Raw genomic sequence first — 23,415 nt, forward strand, 5'->3', positions numbered from 1 at the left:
GATTTGCACTGTGCCATCAGTTTCTACAATATTGGAGTGGTTTAAGAGAGTTTTAGGAGGAGGCTGATTCAATTCTGGCACTTCAACTTCAAATGGTAATTCTATATAAATGTGATTAATTAGACACATTTTTATTACTTGGACAACTTTAGGTTTTTTTTTCATGGTAAACACTATATATCTTACATTTCAGATCTTGCTCTTTGATGTGAATGTTTGATAACCTAAATTCTGACATTTTTTTGAGGTCCGGTCATAATTAAGGCCTTTGCACACGCCACGCGCGTGTTTTTCAATTCCCCCGCGTCTAGCCACCATTATTTCACATCACTTAGGTGAATATAATTAGCCATATGGACTGCTGGTGAGAGAAAAGAGAAAAAAGAGACTGCTTCGCCATAGCGACCGCTTGCTAACCAGTTTACAAGATTTGCTGAAGAGTATGTTTCTACATGTTTATGCCTGTTTGAACAGGTGTACCAAAGTATTGCCCTTGTTTCAATTTCTATTTCATATTAATCTACGTACTTTCATCTACTACATCTCAGAGGGAACAATATATTTTTTCCTCCACTACATATATTTATATGGACAGTTTTAGTTACTTTGCAGATTTACGTTATTTATTCAAGTTCAAATGTATTGTCATATAAATCTTAGTACAGAGTACCACCCAATGACATACAATATGCCTTTGCACTCTCTCAGCACAGTCAACAGTAACAGTTATAAATAACAATAATAATAATAATATAATATAAAAACATAAAACCATATACCACCACAGTAAACATTTACACAGTAACATCATCATTATTACTAATAAATGATGATGGATTATAGGTCAAACTACCCAGCAGTATATGAAATAATTACCAGCTGAAAGGGATGAACACATGAATGCATCATAATGATACAATACTGATAGTATTATTCTGAATGGAATCTGACCAGGACCGTCCACTTCGCTTATTTCTCCTTCTGTGTGCGTATATGTCCCATGTGCCCTCTCCTCTCTGCAGACCCTGGATCTCAGCCTGTTGATTATGTTGGTGGGTGTTTGTTTGGCCGTCGTGGCCGTGCTGGTCTCTACGTTTTCATCTGTCTGAAGAGGAGGTCGCTACCATCAGTCCCTGTAAGTCACGAATTCATTGTCGGTTGAATCAGTAGCTGTGTTGGAGGAACCCACACTGCCCCTCTAGTTAATTTGTAAATTCATTTGTGGTTTAAACTTTTCGCTCCTTTTTTTATTGTCTTTTTTTTGGGTCATTACTGGAAAACAGCATGCCACATCTCTAGCATAACAATATATTCAAAATATGCCGGGGCTCCAATAGACGTAGATCTAAAGGTCCTTTTGGGTCACTGCATTCTTTTCTTTCTTTTTTTACACTATCTTTATTGAATTTCCAGGGGCACATAACATAAAGTTAAACAGCCACAACGTAAAGAATGAAGCCCTGCTTTTAGCCCGGGCAGCCAAGGATTTGTACTTCCCATCTCTGGGAATCATAAATTTCCAGGCTCAAAACACTGCTTCTTTGCCCTGAGGTAGCGTAGCATGCCTTAGCTCGCCGTTTGTGTTGTATTTGTGCTACAGTGTTTAAGCATGTGCAGAGTTTTGGGGGTGGCAGTAGCTCGGTCCTGCAAGTCTCTAAAGTAAAGTAACTTGTCTAATAGCAGTAAATATTGAAATGAGCATCTGTGCATATCTAGATTGTGGATTCTTTTAATAAGGGAGGAGGAGGATTTATTTGTGAATAACAATATCACAAAGCAATTCTTATTTAAGGCATGTAGTAAAACTCAAATGGAGTTCCCAATACTAAATAAAGCTACTCTTCTTATTTGAGGGGACACAAAATGCTTTAGGGTACAATCCATGCACAATTAGAATAATAATAATTTATTATTTTTGTTAATTTGCCACTTATGTTAAATTGCATTCAATGCAAAAAGTAGTGAAACTATTGGCGTACGGACGTCTCCTATTGTTGCTACCTAAGAACTTCTGTGGTTTTTGATCTCTGTCATCAGACATTGGACACTTTGAAGTAGAATCACTCTGCAGTGGGATGTGGAAGAGAAAATTACTTCAACACGATCCAGCTTGACATGCGTTGTTTTTTCTTTACCATACAATAAACACGCCGTTTTGTTTGTGGTTTGACGTTTTCTGAGTAAATTAGGAAAGAACTGAAGGCTGAAACACACTCTGTGCACATTACTCGAGTGTAAAGTGCCATGGTTGTGGTTGAACTGTGTGAAAGACAAAAAGACAAAAGGTAGACGCTGCAGGCGACTGCGCAGGTTTTCCATTCCTTTCTTTTTTCTTTTGCACAAGATGTTTGTATACCTAGTTTGTCTTGTTATTGAGGTCCAGTTGGTGTGTAGTTTGTTAGATGGTCAAAAAATGATAGGGGCAGAGAAAATGAAGGGGGGGGGAATCTGAGTACCCTTTATGCATGTTATTATATTCTCATCTAGTTCTCGGTCCGTGTGCAGTGTCTCACTGAGCGTTGAGTCTGCTGCTTTTCTGGGTGAGACAACCCCAAATAAATATGTACAATTTGAAACATTTGTGACTTGGGCGCCACCTGTCATATCCCTTTTCCTGTCACAGGCAGTGGGCGTCGGTGGTAGCACACCCCCGCTCATATTCACTGGAGAACAATGTTAATGCTTTACCGCAAACCATTAAAAAAATGGATTGATCAAAATCAAACTAAAAATTGGCAATACACTTTTATTTATATGCACCTTTCATTACACTTAGACCCAAAGTATAAAATAGAAGCATAAAACATTAGATTTCAAGTTTCAATTTTTATTCATTGTTTTACATCTTGAGCTACAGTATGTCATACAAATATTGTCTTTTTTTGATGAATGACTTTAGGTGTCCTGAGACCTGCTTGTCTCCTAAAACAAAAGTACTTTAGTTTCTATGTTACATTTTCTAGTTTTGTAATTTCCATTATTATTAAAGACATTAATGCCTGTCCCGCTTGGTGTAAGTAATTGTCCTGGTCTTTACATTATATATATTATTGTTGATATACAGTATATGAATGTTGTCATTGTGCCAAGTGGTGTCACGGCGCAATATCTATGCACTTGACACTGTAAATTATACCTGCTACTCATTTTTTTAAAGTCTTCCAATGTTTTTGCTTTGTTTTAAATATTTTCTCTTCTTATGTACAAACAGACCCTCTCCTGTTCACTTATGACACGTAACATTCTACTTGTCTCTTATATGCAGATTATGTCATTTTTTACTCTGTCTTTATTAATAGACACTAAACTCTCTTCTGACTTTAGTTACTTATTTAACTGGTTTATGCCCACCTTCTACTATAAATGTAAAAAAAGGTTTTATCGGACATCAGCTCACATTTGAACAATTCATAGACTTAACTATACAAACTTCTAAATTAAATCCATACGATCCATTACATAATTGCCTTTTCCCTTCTTTACTGGTTACTATTTTTCCAAGAATACTCTGAAGGACATGGGGTAATACTAAAGCCATCCACATCTCTCTGTTTAAATAATAATGACGATAAAATAAAATAAACAAATTTTCCACTGGTGAAAAAAACGGGAGGCACAAATTGGTGTGTGTGTGTGTGGTGTGTGTGTGTGTGTGTGTGTGTGTGTGTGTGTGTGTGGTGTGTGTGTTGTGGTGTGTGTGTGTGTGTGTGTGTGTGTGTGTTGTGTGTGTGTTGTGTGTGTGTGTGTGTGTGTGTGTTGTGTTTTTAATTTTCAAAGTTCTATTGTCTTTTTAGATTAGATTTCAACTTTATTGTCATTACACATGTACAGGTACAATCTAATCTTTTTAATGAGAAATATTCTTTTCGTGGTGTTGTCTTTTTAATGACGGCTACCCCTCATGATCTCTTGAGTTTAATAAATGCGCAATGACAAAAACACTTAGGAAGATAAATTGTCTAGTTGTTAAATAGTGTCACTTAGCACTACATTGTTCCGAGGCGAGTTATGAACCTGGGAAAAAACAAGGGGGGTTGGCAATTTCAAAGATCATAATTCAGTTGGCAGTCCACCAAAGCTTGAAACCTTCAGTTCATATTAGTCATGGCTTCATTATTAAGCGTGCTGGATGTAAACTGGTTTGGGTGTGGGCGTCGTTACAGTTAACCTTTCATTTTCGTGGCGTTGGTCTCCTGCAAGGGGATTGAGGACGCTTTTTGTAAAATAATATGTGTTTCATGTTCCATTATTAATTACCTTATGTCAACCAGTGACAGCGGATGTAGAGGGGCTTTCCCCTCACCCCGGACTTCTATGTGGCCAATAATCAAATGTAACTTTGGAGGCTATTGGTTCTCACCACCGTTTCTTTTCCCCGCACTTTGTGGAACCCCACTTCTTTAATATGATTCAGCAACACACTTTCCACTGCTGGGGAACAATGTCGCCTTATAGCACGGAAGGCATGCAGCTTCATTTCTGTTAAATGCAGAACACACCCACCACACGCGAACAGTCTGATAGTTGAGGTCAGGCTTAAAGACCGCTAAGCCTCCATTCGTTGGCGTTTTTTTTTGAGAAAGAATCTCTACGAGGGTCAGCTGCTGAGTTGTGAAGATATAACCGCATTCAATGGAATCGTCCTTCTGAATTAGTGTCAAAAATGATTTATCTAACATTAGATAACTTGATTGTCAGTTATCAGGCCCCATCCACCGTTGATTTGAATTAGAGAGATACGTCACATCAGCTAATGTATGCATTTTTGTCATTTTCAGTCACAACTATATACATTTAAATACTAGAATATAAACATGGAGATATAAATATGGAGGTCGGACTTATCTGACGTCGCTGCGTGCTTATTTTCTGTCATGTGATGCTTTGATAACCAAATTTAGTATGTTAGACACGGCACGTCACCGCCGTCCCACTGACTGCTAGTTGGGTGGTTGGCGTTTTCTTGTCTGTGGCCCAACGGTGAATTTGGTGTTAACATCTGAAAGCTAGGGGCAGGAGGAAAAATCGATAATCTTTTCCGTGTAGTTTTTCACCAGTTCGCACACACTGCAGAAGGGATTTTGCCCACTCCTCCACAGATCTCTGCTCTCGATCATTCGGGTTTCTGGGCTGTCGCTGAGAAACAGAGTTTGGTTTTTAGGTCTGAGAGCCACTCCTTGGTTCTCCTGGCTGTGTGCTTCGGGTCATTGTCATGTTGGAAGACCCATCTTCAATGCTCTAACTGAGGGAAGGAGGTTGTTCCCAAAATCTCACAATACATGGCCTCGGTCCCCTCCCTTAATACAGGTGCAGTCGCCCTGTCCCATGTGCAGAAAACCCCCCCCAAAGCATGATGCTTCCCCCCCCCATGCTTCACAGTAGGATGGTGTTCTTGGAATGTACTCACATTCTTCTTCTTCCAAACACGGTCAGTGGAATTATGACCCAAAAATTCTATTTGGTCTCATCTGACACATGACTTTCTCCCATGACTCCTCTGATCCACCATTGGTCGTTGGCAAACTTAAGACGGCCTTGACATGTGCTGGTTTAAGCAGGAAACCTTCCGTGCCATGCAGATTTCAAACATACGCTTAGTATATTACCAACAGTAACCTTGAAACGGTGGTCCCAGCTCTTTCCAGGTCATTGACCAGCTCCTCCCTGTATTCGGGCTGTTTCTCACCTTTCTTAGGATCATGAGACCCCACAAGCTGAGATCTTGCATGGAGCCCCATTCCGAGGGAGACTGACATCATGTTTAGCTTCTTCCATTTTCAAATATTGCTCCAACATGGACCTTTTCACCCAGCTGTTGGACATGTCCCCGTGCACACTTTCCAGCCTTGTGGAGGTGGACTTTTGTTTCTATTGTCTTTGACAGCTCTCTGGTCTTGGCCATGTTAGTGGTTGGATTCTTACTAATTGATGGGGTGGACAGGTGTCTTTATTGCGGCTCACGACCTCAAACAGGTGCATCAAATTTAGGATAATAAAGGAGTGGAGGTGGACATTTGAAGGCAGACTAACGGTCTTTGAGGGTCAGAATTCTAGCCGATAGACAGGTGTTCAAATACATATTTGCAGCCGTATCAACATATAAATAGTTTAAAAAATCATACATTCTGTTTTTTTTTTTTTTTTTTAGATTATGTCTCTCACAGTGGACATGCACCCACGATGACAATTTCAGACCCTCCATGATTTCAATGTGAGAACTTGCAAACACCAGGGTGTTCAAATACTTATTTTCCTCACTGTATGTGTTGGTCAGTTTTTTGGCTGGACATCCCATTTTAACATTAAGTGAGCTGAGCAAACGAGAAACATATCTATGTTGACAAAGTTTTCCTTTTGGGGACGTCATTTGAAATTGGAAAAATTTGAAGTTGGGAAAAAGATGATAATAAATTGCAATATATCGCAGAATATTGCAATATGTTCCAAATCGCAATAATATCGTTTGTGACGCCTCTGGGATTCCCCCCCTAATGAAAGCAACATCGTTTTAGATGGAGTAGATCCAGTTGTTCCTCGTCCTCGTCTGCTTAGCATTGTTATATTGTACGTGCAGGAGTTCTACCTAAAGTTATAGATTTTTATTTATCTCTCTTTACTGCAAGAACCTCTCAGTGTGTTTTTTTCACTGTATCTTCAATGAAACATTTCTGTTTATGTTAACCCTTGTGTTGTCTTCCCGTTCGGGTCAAACTCACCCGTGACTTATTTTGGGTTTTAAAAAAACACTAATAAAATAATACTTCATAATCTATTACCAAATATTGTCTTTATCTCAATTTCCAACAATTGAGATGACATCAATGTTTAGGGAATGCAATCAGTCTCTTCTAGCACACAGATTAAAAATGGAAGTGGGTTTCCTTTTTTGTCACAAGGTTCTAATTCATGTTAAAAATCCATGTGACATTATTATGGTCCAGAACAATTTTCTGAATTGAGTCAGATACATGTTTATCACAGAAAATAGGGCAAGGCCATTGAAAGAAGGAAAAAAAATGAAAAAGGAAAAATGTCTTTTTCTTCTTGTAAAATTTGAAATGTGTCAATTTGACCAAATACCATACAGGGCTGAGTGGATTGATTTGATTGATTGATTGTTGATTGATTGATGATTGATAGATAATGACTCACAACTACACTCAGTGGCCACTTTATTAGCACAACTGTACAATATAATGTAATCCAAACTGTCCTGCCATAAAATCTCATTTGATGAGGCCTATAATCTCAACTTTGTGTTGACATTGTGTCATCACGAGGGAGGGCCATTTCACTTCCATGTTTGAGCATTGAGGTCATGTGAATCAGTGATGGCGCTGTAAGTGACGACAGCTGTTTAAATACTTTTGGTAATATACTTGGCATCCGTGTATCAATACATTATTGCCACGAATAATGTAGCAAAACTATGCTGTATCCATTTTCCTCCCCACCCCTAGTACCTAATAAAGTGGCTACTGAATGTATTTTAATATCCCTTTAGTACTAAAGAAGACATAACTTTGGGCTCTGCAAACCTGGAGTCAGGGTTGTTGGTTATTGTCTGGCATCTGATAGAAACACAATCTATTAACCCAGAAATAACCAGCAGATTAAAATATTTTTTTGCGGCCCTGAAGTTTTATTAATTAACTCTCTCACGACAACTCTGTGCAGGTTTGCAATGTCCACAGTTCAAATACTTGTTACTTGAGTAGAATTTCACATATCTTTACTCTTTATAAATTCTGAAAACTTTTACTTTTACTACACTTCATTTCACGCGATATCTTCGTACTTGCAAGAAATGTTTTGGTACGTTGGAGAGAAAGGCTTCCTCACAAAAAAAAAAAAATTCTGTTTCTGTTCTCTCTTTGTCGATGTCAACTTGATGTTTAGAGTGTGGGCACCCTGAATATATGGGTCACGTTAATGAAACCACATACAGTTCATAATCAAATATATATTTTTTTTTTTTAACTTTCTTCTAATAGTTAAGTACATTTTGAAACTCCAGTACAGTGAATATCAATCTTTAAACTTTTCCTCAAGTAATATTCTAAAGAGACTATCTTCTACCAAAGTCATTCTCTGTAAACTACTTGTACTTTTACTCACGTATCGCAAGTTCCAAGTACTTTATACAAGAACTGACTCTGTTCAAAGCCTACAAAGCAGAGTATCATTCATTTGATAGGGATTGTAATCAGATTTGCTGATCCTTTCATGCTGGCTAAATATCTAAGATTCATTTGATGGAAACAGCAGGCATCGAGGCTGTTGAATTATCTAAAACAAGAGGGTCGGACTGCTGTAAATCCGCCTTATTGGTTTTAACATACTTCATATTCTCTCTCTGTCTCTGTGTCTCTCTCTCTGTCTGTCAGGAAATCCATCACATAGAAGGCTTGTCTTGGTCGCGTCCTGCAAGACTTCACTGTCTCTCTCCTGAATAAAACCAACGGCGCCTCTTCAGGCAAAAAGAGGAGCAGCAGCCAAACATCAGACGAGAGCGATGCCGAGAGTGAAACGGAGAGCGCTGCTGGAGCAGAGGGAGGGTATGAGGGTATGGCGGGGGGGCACTAACCTCCTCTCTTCCTCCTCTTCCTCTCCATCGTTGCTGTCAGCTCCTTTATGCCCCGAGCCGTCCCGTTTACGCCGGGCTTTCTCCTCAAACCAACACCCATCAACTTCTTCATTCCCCAGCCTGAACCCTCCGCCTCTGCAGAGACACAGTCCCGTGCTGAACTGAAGGATTCTCTGCCGATATCGGAGCAGAGTTCAGACCCCGTCCTGCAGACCTTTTGACTGTAGAACAATCCACCGGAGAAGGGCGAGGAGAATTGTGCGGAGACGGGCGCAGCCAGGATGTCAACCTCTTCACGTTAACCTTTGCACCATAAGGGGAAAATGAGGAGAAATCCTATTTGGACGTGGCAGAGGTGGAGACAGAGTCTTCCCCTCTTCAGAGTGTACGACACCATTCCAACTCCTCCCTCCAAACTGTGGACGCCAAGGACGTTTCCATAGCAACGTTTTCCTGCTCAACGGCGAGGAGGCCGATGAGGGGACGAGCACTCTGGATATATGAAGCGTCCTGATGTCCGACAGGACTGATTATAGAAACTTGCGGTTTTCCAGTTGGAAGTTACTCCATTTCCATTCTTTTTACAATTCATAGTTAGGGATGTACACTTAACGTGTACTAATAAAATACACTCAACACACCACTCATCTCCCGATTCGATTGATGATACACCTTTTCCCAGGATTTATTTACAGATTGAGCTCCGATAGTGACTAAAAAATATTCTTTATTCTATAACTGTGCAAACACCAAATGTGTCCTCTTATCAAAAGAGACACTCAATTGGATTTAATCTTACTGGAGTTAATAATTCTGATCATCACATGTGACAGACCCCGTGAACTGGAGGCGTTTGTGTAAAGACAAGTCTAAGAGCCGTCGGAGAACACATTCACCTCACAGGAAACCATAAGAAGAAGGTTTTTAGGATCAAAACTATACATAATATAGAGTACTGTTCTTGCATGAGGCCCTTGCATTGCCCATATATTTACTGTAATAGTAGTATAACATCAGTGCTTCCTCTGCAGGTAAAGGGCAGTCAGCTACCTCTCACTACCTAAAGAAATGTATGCTTGGAGTCAGAGAAAGGTTCCTATTCATTAACTTTGGACAGTGAAGGCTGCTAGACAGAACCCTAAGCAGCTCGTTAGGACTGATGCTGCATGTACATCAGCGCCTACTTGATAGAGGAACTCATAATATTTCCTTCCGGGACTGCAGGAGTTATCCCTGGAATTTTAGGGCATTAGTGGAAAGGAACTTATCCACCCAAACCAGTCAGTAGCAGTGGACTTTGCAACGCCGTGGCTTTTGTCCGACTATGCTTTGTTTCTTTCATTCGGGGCCAAACGTGTTGCATCGCTTGGAGACAAGGCGACGTTACAATTGAGGGGTTATGGCACGTTTCGGTGTTGATGTGTTGGGTATTTCTCCCTCTTGTTCAGTCCCCCTCTCTTGGTGGTTTGTAAGTGGAAAGCCACAGTAGAACAGTCAAGGGAGAGAGGGAAAGCAGGTACCTCTTCCACATTCCATCCAATACACATCCAGTGCATTGTACTGAATATCCCTGACTCATGATTTACAGCCTGAGAGCGTCTTAAGGCGATAACCAAACTTGAAATATTCCCTTCAACATGCACTGAAACTTTGTGAATAAAGCAAAGGCAGAATGGTAGTTTGCAAATAAACTCCATTTAAACAATTTATAGATTTGAAATGTATTTAAAAAAAAAAGAAGAGAGAAGTGTCAGGTTAATCAATTAGACATTTTCTATTTTCTGTTTTGTAGGTTAAATGCTGTAAAAAAAGCCCTTTGATATCGTGTTTGCTGATTGACTCGCAGCACCTTTAAAAACAATTCTATGATTCAAAATTATAGTAAAATGATCCCATTCATCATGTTGTATTTCATTTTTTTTAAATCCTGACTGACTGTTTAGGTTCTTATACATCATGCATTTCTAATCATATGACTGAGGAATATGAGTGAATGTTACACAGTTATCTACAGGACATGGCTGCATAATTGCATTCTGTTTTTTTTTGCCATATAACTGTTCATCATATTGCATTGCACTTATTTGTAGCTACACCTTGTATCAGGCTAGTAGGTAATACATGTATTGTGTACTTTGTGTATTGTTACAGTATGCAGCCAACTTTATCAAGAATATAATTGAAAAATTCCATGTGTCATAATACTTATTAAAATCTTAATGTCTTCTCTTATACAGCCATTCACAACAAATAAAATTACATTTTAGCACACAGCCATGGTTTGTTATACTAATTGTAGTAAAAAGTCAAATTCTTCAAGCTTACTTTGGACAGAAAGATACTGAAGCACAGATAAATATACTGAACTCAAGAACGAGAAATAAAAGTCCCAGATCCGAAACGAGGTGAAGTTAAGTCGAGCTTGCTGACAGTTTCTGTCGAGCGACTGTGAAGCTAACCAGTTAAAGTCAGGACTGGAGGGCAATATGCACAGGGAGGGACTTCTGGGGAAACAGAAACTCAGCGCTGCATATGACAACAACCAGTGTCATTTCCCAACCCCCACATAGACCCCCTCCCCCCATCCCCTCTATATGTTGTGTGTACTCTGACCCAAAAGCAGCCTTATCTTAAACTGCAAGCCAGCAAACATTGAATGGAGGACCATGGGGCTGTGGATGCTTCTCCTTCTGCATTTCCACCTTGCTATGCTCCTGGTTTGGATGTGGGGAGAAGTATGGTAAATATGTGAGATAATGCATGTGCCGCTGTTCACGCAGCTTTTTTAGTGTTGTAAGGGACATTGTGTGTGTGTTTAATCCTCTTCATCTCATGTGTTTACACCTTTGGTCTGAATGTGTTACAGGTTTATATGGATTTTTGGCAGGAGGAGTAAAGGCTAGTTTTCTTTCCAACTTTGCTCATAGCTCAGTATGGGCTCACTTAGAAATGTTTCTGTGATTTTTGTAGATGTAGTTAGTGTTGAGAGTTATAAAAATAAGGAAAGACCAACCAATATTACTGAATTCTAATCACTGTCACCGTCACTCTGGAATTTCATATATATATATAATATTGTTATTGTGTTCTCCCTGCAGGGTGTGTGTTTCCCTCCCTGCACCTTCCAACGTCTCCATCTCCTCCTACACATGGAGCACACACTCCGCTTCCTGCCTGGCCTCGACACTCCCTCTGACACCAACTTCACTGTTCAAACCTTCAGCCCCAGGTATTCAGTCCACAGAAAGCTACGATAGAGCGAAGAAGAGGTTTTAAGATGGATCGGGTCTTGATTCTTGATCAGTAAGGTTAGGGATTTCATTTGCAAACTTTAGATTGGACAGGTAGTCTAGCTAGCTGTCTGGATTTACCCTGCAAGATCTGAGGACCAGGTAACCATAGTCCTCAGATTGGACAAATAGCTAGCTAGCTGTCTGGATTTACCCTGCAGAGATCTGAGGACCATGTACCAGAGTCCTCGGAATCCACCAGAGTTTTACAATCCAACACAGACAGAGGAAGGGGATGGACATCTGGCCGAAATTAGGCGAAATTGTCCGACTGCAACAGAGCAATCCTGGAGTAGACAGTCGTGTAGTTAGACTAGCTTTGACATAAAAAGGATTCTCAGAAAACTTCTGCTGCAAATTGTATAATCAGTCGCAACCCTCAAATGTATTTTATAATATAGTGACATTAAGAATTGACACCCAAAAGTTAGTTTAAGGTACTTTCCATTGTTATAAGGCAGATATTTAAAGATGGATTTCAATTTATATATCATATCAGATGTCAATATCAATTTATTTCTATAGCACATTTAAAAATGGGTGAACAGGGTTGATTTCAATACTAATAATAACAATGTAAAAAAATGACTCCGACCAAAGTGAATCACGTGGAAACAAAACACTTTAAAACATCAGAACCAGGTTAACGAAGGTTAAAAGCTGCAGCAAAAAGGTGCGTCTTAGCAGCGATTTAAACGTTTGTAAGGTCTGTGCAGCTTTAATATGCATGGGGGGTTGTTCCATCGGGGGGGCACCCACTGCAAGGCTCTGTCGCCCTTATTGTTCAGCTTGATCTCGGGACGTCCAAGAGCAGCTGATTGGTTGACCTCGGCGTTCTGACTGGAGAATGGTGGCAAAGAGATCAGCCCGATAAAGGCGCCAGACCATTTAAGGCCAAAAACAAGCAATAAAATCTTAAAATCAATCCTATAACGACAGGTAGCCGTGGAGGAGGCCAGGACTGGCGTTATGTGTTCCCGTTTTTTAGTTTTGTTAAAAGGCGAGCAGCTACGTTTTGGACTAACTGTAGCTCGTGTAAAGTTCTGTTGTCAACCCATGGTTGACGTTTTCAAGGCCTTTGGGAGGAAGATGGGGCCTTTATTAAGCTAGAAGTCAACTGGAAGAGGCTGGTCTTGATGCTGCACTGATTTGTTCATTGAAAGTGAATGACTTGTCAAAAATAACACCCAATTTTTAGAGAGGTTTTGGGAGGTTAAGGGACCAAAGTGCCACCCGTGCGTCTAAACGTCCAACGGGATGATTTCTGTTTTATTTCCATTCAGAGTGAGGATTACTCACAAAGATTTTAATGGAGAATGGATTATTTCAACCCAGCCTTAGATAACCACAGCGAGGCAGACTAAGGACCATTATTTCTGAATCGTTAATGGTATCGTCGTACTTATCACAACGCTGTTTGCTTACAGAACTCCCAAAGCTTTGTTTTTGGTGGTTTGGCATCACTTTAAATGGCTGGCATTACATGTCACTGATACTGTAGGTGTCCTCTTCTGACTATTAACAGAACCCACCCCACCTCCCGTTGAGCTGTTTTTCCAAACTCAACATCCTGGGAAAAAATAAGAACATTTTTGTTTTTGTTGGTACTAATATGGTTACAAGTTTAGCGTTGAGTTAGTCTTTCATTGCCAGCTCTATCTCAACAACGCTGTGAAGTTTCTGGCTCCTCCACAGATGCTTCAGGATAGGAGAAAAACCCGCTCGGGTTGTTTGCATTTCTTTAAACCAATCAAAATCGTCTTGGGCGTTGCCAAGCTCCGGACCCAGCGACGTTGGCTCTGCAGTATAGTCTCAGGAAGGAACAATCCAATAACGTGAGCCATTTAATTTAGCTGATACTAAACCTTATTAGCTCTTACCAGTGTATCTCAGTGTGTATTTAGTTCATAGAAATCCCACAATCCGCCCAAAATGTCCCAGTTCGAGAGAAAAAGGCCCTGAACATATTCTTTTTTACTTTACAGTCATTCCTCAAAGCACCATCCGACTTGTCATTTCCAGGGTGTAGCTTGCTAGTCGGAAGTGTGCTGTTGTTTCCCGAAGCAAAGGGAGTTTGAGAACGGCAGCTCATAGAGAGCCGAAGGGGCCAAACCTGAGCGCCGGATGTCAGGCTTTTTCCTGGAAATGTACTTCCGTTGATCCGACTAGCGTTGAGTCGACCAAAGACAAATTCACAAACAATCTGCAGCTCTTAAAGAGGGCTGATTTGTCTGCATTCCCTGGTTGGTTCATGTCATTGAGACTTCAAATGTCATATCCTTCTCACTGTTTCCAGATCAGGTGGGAAGAAGGGAGAAGCCAATCCATTCTGGATTTGTGAGGACAATACACATATTTACGTACACAAAACACATTTAGGTTTCCTTAAATATTTTTTTAAAGAATTGAGACCGAGACATGTACTGAGCGGTACTTTCTCTTGAAATTATTGTCAATGGATCACCAAAGTGATGACACTTCATCCTGACGGGACATGAATGTCCCAAAATTACATGTGTTGTGTATAAGTGTTCAGTACTGCATTGAAAATGTAACTTAAGTAAAAGTTTATATCACCAGGAAAACATCCTCAAAGTATTATAAGTAAAAGTACTCAATGCAGGAAAACTGAAAAGGATCCAGACTGCGTGTGTTAATGGTCTCATCTCAGCTGGACTGTAGGCCGTTTATTGTTGCTAAATTACTTTTATAATAAAACATCAGATTTTATGATGGGTTTTGTGTGTAAATTCAGAGATGCAAAAGTACTCACTTCCCGTACCTAGTAGAAGTACAGATACTTGTGTTAAAAAATACTCTGGGGAAAGTAAAGTACTGATTTAACTTCTTACGATCTTCTTTAAGTAAAAGTAACAAAGTAGAGGCTTTTACAAAATGTACTTAAAGTATAAAGAAAGTAGCCTTGCGAATGACAAAGCTACCTGGTCCAGACAGATGTTACGGCAGAACACGCTGAAAACTACAGTTGACATGTAGAAAAGGCTCTTTATATGCCATTGGCTACCTTTTAAATGGCCTAAAACATCCCATATACTGTCTTTATGGGACAGAGACTGGGACTCCAGGTTAATAGATTCTGACTGAGCAGCCAGATATGATTCAGTTGTGATTCTGTAAGAATTCACAGATCCATTGTCTCTTTTTTTAATCTTCCCCTTACATTTAAAGGAATCTACATGTACAGTACATGTGTGTGGTCAAATATGCTTTTGGAAAGAAAATAACCGATAAATATGAATTACTAAAAGACTTTAATGAAGAAGTTCTCCAGCGATTGGCCAGAGTCCTTCTTGATGCCTACTGTCTAAAACATCTCTCTCAGAAAAGGCCGTGGATGATGGGAATGTCTTGCTGCATGTCTGTTGAATCCCTGGTTCTCTGTTTTCTTCTTTTTACATCAGTTGCCATCCATACTACTATGTGCTATCTTTACCTCCATCCAACCGCATGATTTGCCGCAAATTAATCTGTGAGTCGTCTTGTATGGTGCGTCAAGTGCAACACACAGTATTGTCCCTCCAATTAGATTGAATTCTGTACTGATGATGCAGACAATAACAGTAACTCCAGGAAATTATCTGAAAACTTGTTAGTGGGACTAGATGAGGTCTGGATTTAAAGCTGATTCTGGTTTCCAACTCGGGCCCGGTGTCTGTTAGAACTCGACGAGACATCTTCTCTCTGTTGTGCTTTATTACATCAACGCACATGTAACCTAGGTAACAGTGAATACACACAAACTAAATCCTAGCTAACTTACTTCAAATTGTGCCAGAACTATAGACCAACACAACAGGCTTAAATGAACGACAACATCAGCTATACAACTTCCAGTTCTCAAGGACTCACACACACAATCTCAGCTGATTATCCTCCAACAGCTAGTCTCAGTAAATGTACTTAGTTACATTACACCACTGCATGGCAGTTGATCCAACACCTGTTGAGATATATATATATATTTAACTCCTGTTTCATTTTTTCTTTCTCTTAAAGCCTGTGAGTAAGCACTTTCCTTTTTGCGTCCTGTGAACCATATAACGAGTGAGTTCCTGGTATCAGGATGATGCACACGCCCACCTTTTAACCACTGTGAGTTTTCTCTGTGTGTGTTATGTCATCAGCATGTTGACAAGGATATTTCCCTCCCTCTCCACATTAGCCTTCACCTCCCATGGTGAAAGACATTGTTTAGGCTGACACATTACTCTTCCCAGTGGTCTTGGATTGTCTTTTTATTCTCATTCCCTCTGTGCGTTCTTTCCCCCCAGAGAAGGAACGTATGGAGACCAGTGGCTGCTTGTTCGGAGCTGACGGCCGGTCAGCCGTGTAACCTAACACGAACGTTCAAGGACCCATTCGTCCGCTACAGAGCCCGCGTCCAGGCCTTCAACGCCACCCAGACGTCCCCGTGGACCGTGTCTGGCCAGTTCCAGCCGCTGTCGGACAGTGAGACACACACTTATGTACTCTGTCAGACAGTGAGACACACACTTATGTACTCTGTCAGACAGTGAGACACACACTTATGTACTCTGTCAGACAGTGAGACACACTTAGGTACTCTGTCAGACAGACACACACTTATATACTCTGTCAGACAGTGAGACACACACTTATATACTCTGTCAGACAGTGAGACACACTTATGTACTCTGTCAGACAGTGAGACACACTTATGTTCTCTGTCAGACAGTGAGACACACTTATGTTCTCTGTCAGACAGTGAGACACACTTAGGTACTCTGTCAGACAGACACACACTTATATACTCAGAGTACATACGTGTGTGAGACACACGTATGTACTCTGTCAGAAAGTGAGACACACACTTATATACTCTGTCAGACAGTGAGACACACACTTATGTACTCTCTCAGACAGTGAGACACACTTATGTTCTCTGTCAGACAGTGAGACACACTTAGGTACTCTGTCAGACAGACACACACTTATATACTCAGAGTACATACGTGTGTGAGACACACACGTATGTACTCTGTCAGAAAGTGAGACACATACTTATATACTCTGTCAGACAGTGAGACACACACTTATGTACTCTGTCAGACAGTGAGACACACTTATGTTCTCTGTCAGACAGTGAGACACACTTAGGTACTCTGTCGACAGACACACACTTATATACTCTGAGTACATAATTGTGTGAGACACACACTTATGTACTCTGTCAGAAAGTGAGACACACACACTTATGTACTCTGTCGACAGTGAGACCACACACCTTATGTTCTCTGTCGACAGTGGGACACACACTATGACTCTGTCACTGAGACACACACTTATGTACTTTGTCAGTGAGACACCCACTTACAGTTTATCCTCAGTCAGTACTAATTTCATACAGGTGTAAGCGATGTTTTCTTCTATTATTTAAAATAAAGACACAGGCTTCCATGCCGGAACCAGGACGGCACTGCACGCCTCACTTTATTCAACCACAACACACTCAACCGTCAGAAAATACAACACTTTATCCACTTCCCCACTTTCCCATCACAATAAAACTATAAAATACACAGGTCATGTAAACGGCATATCGGTTGGATAATCGAATTTCACCGCACAGAATTAACTGGCATTTAAAGGGTTAAAATCCTGTAAATGATTGAATGTTAGGCAGTTTTGAGCAAGTTATAAGTTGTTTAAGTGATTCATGAAAGAAGCAAATACATATTGATGTATGATGATTTAATATCAGTTCTTTGGACATGTATATTTTGCCACGAAGGTGTCCAAAGGACACAAAATGAATCAATCAAGTATAAAACATGTCAGAGTAAAAAACAATGGTTTTAAAAATGTTGACTAAAAAGAAAGTGTCGGACTAAATTTCATACCATAATTAGTAACACAGCAAAAATGATCACAGAATGAAAAAAAACATGGGACAAATGTACAAATATGCCTGAAGAGGGCATGAGGGTTGATATGTACTCTGTCAATGAGACAAATACTCTGTCAGGCAGTGAGACACACACTTCGGCCTCGGCCTTAAACAAGACTCCGAAGCCATGGATTTTTTTTCATTTGTTACATTTATTGTCTGTCATCATTCAACACTCATATTGAAACGTTTTCTTCTTTCAACTAACAACTGTCCTTCAGCAGAGCAAGAAACAAAATGCTGTGACGATACACCACGTACCAAGATCAATTACACAAATATTAGTTTATAATGATTGTAATTCACTCTCACTATCAATGCATTTATGGGCATCCATGTCCACGTGTGTACCTTTGAAATCTCTCCATAAGTGTGTCTCACTGTCTGACAGTGGCTTGAGAAAGTTTACACACCCATGCAAAAGTTGATTAAAAAGAGGAATAAAAAACATCTTTTGGCAATTGATCTTCATGCGTTAATTCAAAAACATTTAGGAAATCCAACCTTTTAGGACACCAATTTTCTTTTGGAATGAATAATGTATTGTAAATAATAAATGATTTCCTTAAAATACAGGGGGCAAAATTACACCCCCCCCCCCTATGTTAAATTCCAATAGAGGCAGGCACATTTTTTTAAAAGGCAAGGCAAGGCAAGGCAGCTTTATTTGTATAGCACTTTCAGCAACAAGGCAATTCAAAGTGCTTTACACAAATCAGTTTGAACAGATAAAACACAAGTAAAACAAGTTAAAAATCACAAGCATTAAAAACCGTAAAACCCATGAATAGACAGTTAAAAACAAAGAGAAACATAAAACACAAGAATAAATTTACAGTGCAGCATAAAAATTTAAAGAAATATTAGTCTTTAAGAAAGGCAGCATCAAATAGAAGGTCTTCACTTGATTTAAAAGAACTGAGAGTAGCAGCGGATCTACAGGTTTCTGGGAGTTTTTCCAGATAATGAGGAGCATAGAAACTGAAAGCTGCTTCACCCTGTTAGTTCTTGACTCTGGGGACAGAAAGCGACCTGTCCCAGATGACCTAGAGGTCTGGGTGGTTCATAGTGTGTAGCGATCGCATATATTTTGGACCTAAACCGTTAGTGATTTATAAACTAGCAAGAGTACTTGTGAAATCAATTCTTGAGACACGGAGCCGTGAAAGACTTCAGAACTGGGAGTGATGTGATCCAGTCTCTGGTCTTAGTGAGGACTCGGCACAGCGTTTCTGAATCAGCTGCAGCTGTCTGATTGATTTTTTAGGGAGACCTGTAAAGACCCCGTTACAGTAGTCCAAGTCTACTGAAGATAAAGCATGGACAGTTTTTCCAATCCTGTTGACACATAAGTCCTTTAACCCTTGATATATTCTTAAGGTGATAGTAGGCTGCTTTGTAATGTCTAATGTGGCGTTAAAGTTCAGGTCTGAGTCCATGACTACACCAAGATTCTGGCTTGTCTGTTGTTTTTAACATTGTTTTTGAAGCTGAGCGCAGACTTTAATCGTTCCTCTCTTGCTCCAAAAACACCACCTCAGTTTTTCCTTCATTTAATTTCAGAAAGTTCTGGCACATCCAGCCGTTAATTTGTTCGATGCACTAGTCAGTGTTTTTGTATTGGACTATAGTCCCCTGGCGTAAGTTATGTAAATTTGTGGTGTCTTCCGCATAACTATGGTACTTATTTGTTTTTCCTCCATAATCTGAGCCAGTGGAAGCATGTAGATTAAACAAGAGGCCCCAGAATGGAGCCTTGCGAACTCCGCACTCATATTTGTACGCTCAGATGCATAATTACTATAGACACAAAGTAATCCCTATTCTTTAGGTAGGATTCAAACCATTTTAGTACTAGTCCAGAAAGCCAACGCAGTTTTTCCATCGGTCTAGTAGTATATCGTGGTCGACCGTGTCAAATGCAGCACTGAGATCAAGTAATACTAAGATTGAATTTTTGCCATTATCTGTGTTAAGGTGGATGTCATTAAAGACTTTGACAAGAGCCGTTTCAGTGCTGTGGTGTGGTCGGAAACCCGACTGAAAGGTATCAAAACTGTTGCTTATTGACAAGAAATGGTTGAGTTTTGTTGAAAGACTACTTTTTCAATGATTTTACTTAAAAACGGAAGGTTGGATATTGGCCTATAGTTGCTCATTAGTGACTTGTCTAGGTTGTTCTTTTTTAAGAGTGGCTTGATTACTGCAGTTTTCAGGCCTGTGGAAAGATACCAAGAAGAGATGTGTTCACATCTGTAGAAGATCAGAATCAAACAATTGGAAACATTTTTGAAAAGTCCCGTTGGTAGAACATCAAGGCAACAGGTCGAGGTTTTCAGATGTTGAATAATGTCCTCCAGGTTTGTATGGTTGATCGTGTGAAATTCTGTCATATTGGAACTATTTTTGCTTGAACACTGTGACAACACATATCCTGGACTTGATATGGATGCCACTGACGTTTGTCTAATCTTTTGAATTTTGTCTTTGAAGAAAGGAGTCAAAGTCTTGCAGCCTTGGTAGATAAAATTCCGATGCTACTGGTACTGGAGGTTTGTTAACCTATCAACAGTATCAAACAAGCACGGAATTATATTGTTTCTATAGATAATATCAGAGAAAAAGGACCTTCTTGCATTCCTCAGTTCCAAATATAAATGCAAGTCTCTCTTTATAGGAGTTATATGGACCAGGAGATTTGTTTTTTCGCCACCTTCGTTCAGCTTTCCTACACTCTCTTTTTTCTGTTCTCACCAGTAGGACATTTCTCCATGGAGATCTTTTCCTTACCAGATACAACTTTGACCTTAGTGGGAGCATGGCATCACATCATTTGTGATTTTACAGTTTGAAATTATCTACAAGCTCACTGACTGATAGCCCAGAGGGCTGGTGTGGGAGAAAAGCTGAATAAATGTGTCACTGGTTTTTCAGTGATATACCGTTTTCTGATTATCTTTGTTTGGACACTTTTGGGCACAGAGATAGTGCCGTTAAAGAAACACCAGATGAATCTGAGAGAGCGCAACGTCAGCCCAACAACCTTGGAAATGTTCAGACCTTTGGAGACAATCAAGTCCGAGTGTGCCCCTTATTGTGGGTGGGCTCCGTCACATGCTGAGTCAGTCCAATAGTTCTCAAAACACACACAGCTCTTTTGTCCCCCTGTCCTGGGGGCTGTCACCATGATGTTAAAATCACCCGCAATGATTACACAATCAAAGTTTAATGCAGATAAAGACAGCAGTTCATGTGAAGTCATCAATGAAGGTTCACCATATTTAGGTGGCCTGTAGATATTTAGAACATCGCTTGAGGGGAGAATCTTAATTGAAGAGCAACATATTCAAGAAACAAATTTCCATAACATATTTGCGTACAGTGGAATGATCATTACCAAAATGGCGACTCCACCTCCTTTCTTATTCACTCTATTCTCACTCATAAAACTGAAGTTAGGGGAGCTGACTCGATGAGAAAGCATCGCTGTTATGTATGTCTAACCAGGTTTCAGTTAAAACATAAAATCTAGATTGTGCTTAGTATAAAATCATTATTAAAAATGATTTTCCTGCCAAAGACCTGACGTTTAGTAAGGCTAGGTTTTAGTGTGTTTTCATTTTTTGGAGGCTGTAGCTGACGAGAGATGGATGCTAAATTTGCTAAGTTTGCAGTTAAGTGCTTATTCACCTTCTTTTCCTATTACCTATCAACAGAAATTGAGGAAGAATTGAATCCACAGGGCCCGGGCTTGTCTTGAAAAGAGTCATAGTATCACTAGTCCTGCAGCCAAGGCCCGGCACATTCAGATAGTGCTTGCCAGATTTTGCACACAAGCGTCCTTATCAGTCTGGGGGGAAGGAGTTTTCTGACTCCTGGTAGTGTGCTTGGCGTTTTACTTTTGCCCGGGTTGAGCCATGGGTAGGTAAGGGGTGCATAAAATTGATGGGGGAAATAAGGGAAAGGGTGTGTGGAGACATCAGTAGAGACAGCGATGAATCCTCAGAAGGTTCGGGTTGGGAAGGTTTGAGGGGTGCTGCGCGGTGAAGAGGGGAGTGGAGGTTTCGTGTCTCTTGCTCTCTGGTCTCCCATGGTCAAATCTTTGCACAGGCGGGCTGTGCTGGATCACTGCCGCACTTTGTTGTGTCTTCCTTTGTGTTTTGTGACCTTGGCAAGGAGCGATTTGTAGCGCAGAAAGTAAGCAGATTAAGGTGAACAGCTTTACTCCTGGCTTGTTAAGGGAAGTCTATCTGCTTTAAAAAGGCAAAAAAAAAAAAGGCAAGTTATTTCATGGATCAGATACTGTACTCCTGATAAGTTTCCTTGGATTAAAATGCCCCCCCCCCCCCCCCCCCCCAACATCATCACATACCCATCACCATACCTAGAGATTGGCATGGGGAACTTTACATTAAACCATCCCCCAATGCAAATCAATCAATTATTCATTCACAAAGAAAATTGGTGTCCTTAAAAGGATGCATTTTCCTTCTTTTTTTTTTTTACTAAGGCATTAAGATAAATTGCCAAAAGTGTAAACTGTAAAGCTGTATGTACCCTGTCAGACAGTGAGACACACTATTGGAAAGATTTCAAAGTCACACACATTTCTTCAACCAAACCCAAAAGCCACAGAGCACGGTAGAGGGTGGCAATCTTCTATGGCAAACATAATTGGTCCTTAGAAACATAGAATATGCAGTCTACTTAGTACACATGTGTCTTTTTTCAACATGTTGTAAAAGGAGTGTGTGCAAGTTCCGTCCAACATCTGAATGGTGGAGACATCTTTGCTTCGTTGTTTTTTTTTTTTTAAACGATGATTACGTTGCTTTGTGTCTGTAGCTGTTCTGGGACCTCCGGCCGTGTCGGTGTCCGGCTGTGGGAACTGTCTGCTCCTGCACATAAGAGGTCCAACATGGGGGCAGCTGAAAGACTTCTACAGAGAACTCATCCTCCATGTGCAAAGGACAAGGGATGGTGTGCAGGTATGTGTCAGGCTCCAAGCTGTATCCACACAAAAAAACAATCTAGAAATTGGTTATTTTATACGAATAGGATCCTGATTTAAAAAAAAAAAAGGATTTTATGCAAGGATCCTGATGAGAGTGCGAAAGTATGACCACATCACACCCATTCTCCACTCACTTCACGGTTTTCTCCGTTTCTGCTGGGATTGAATACAAGGTCTCAATTCTCACCCACCAGTGCATCTATGGAAATGCCCCCCCCCCCCCCCCCCCCCACCTGAAAGAACTACTCATCCCTACACTACAACACGATCCCTCCGCTCAAACAAATCCAACCGCCTCCTAATTCCCAGAACTAAGTCAGCACCATGGGGATTGTTCATTCTGCTCCGCCGCTCTCGGAGTTAAGCCCATCCCGTCCCGACGTCTGGAGAGAACCCCCCCCCCTCCCCTCCCCTGACCGTCTAAGGGCACCACAGACTTTTGAGACTTAAAAAAGGACTAAAAGCATTTCTTTTTAGCAAAACTTATGAGTTTTAACTTTGCACAAAAATGTCGTTGCACTATTTATAGATATTTTACACTGATGTTTTTTTTACCTTGATTTTATGATCTTACTGTAGCACTTTGAGATTTGTT

At 40.4% G+C, this 23,415-nt stretch overlaps 2 protein-coding genes and 1 long non-coding RNA gene across 3 annotated transcripts in view; 2 read left to right on the forward strand and 1 right to left on the reverse strand.

The window, feature by feature from the left end:
* Positions 1-2,680, forward strand: part of LOC116698442 (uncharacterized) — a 29,820-nt gene extending 27,140 nt beyond the window's left edge. Inside the window, 2 exon segments of the mRNA XM_032530381.1 lie at positions 1,023-1,135; positions 2,624-2,680. Coding sequence (XP_032386272.1) covers positions 1,023-1,135; positions 2,624-2,680 — 170 coding nt within the window.
* A 1,148-nt stretch (positions 2,681-3,828) lies between these two features.
* LOC116698103 (uncharacterized) lies at positions 3,829-10,244 on the reverse strand. The gene is made up of 3 exons (XR_004334119.1): positions 10,131-10,244; positions 5,404-5,410; positions 3,829-3,838 (listed from the first exon to the last, which is right to left on the reverse strand). It is a non-coding gene; the product is annotated as an uncharacterized LOC116698103 (long non-coding RNA).
* A 1,186-nt stretch (positions 10,245-11,430) lies between these two features.
* The window catches only part of LOC116698090 (interferon alpha/beta receptor 2-like), a 22,913-nt gene continuing 10,928 nt past the window's right edge, over positions 11,431-23,415 (forward strand). The window contains exons 1-4 of the mRNA XM_032529865.1: positions 11,431-11,436; positions 11,686-11,816; positions 16,172-16,347; positions 22,652-22,794. Of these exons, the coding sequence (XP_032385756.1) occupies positions 11,737-11,816; positions 16,172-16,347; positions 22,652-22,794 (399 nt within the window). The 5' untranslated portion in view covers positions 11,431-11,436; positions 11,686-11,736. The remainder of the gene's footprint in view (positions 11,437-11,685; positions 11,817-16,171; positions 16,348-22,651; positions 22,795-23,415) is intronic.

This window comes from Etheostoma spectabile, chromosome 11 (genome assembly GCF_008692095.1).
Source record: "Etheostoma spectabile isolate EspeVRDwgs_2016 chromosome 11, UIUC_Espe_1.0, whole genome shotgun sequence".
Taxonomy (NCBI): domain Eukaryota; kingdom Metazoa; phylum Chordata; class Actinopteri; order Perciformes; family Percidae; genus Etheostoma; species Etheostoma spectabile.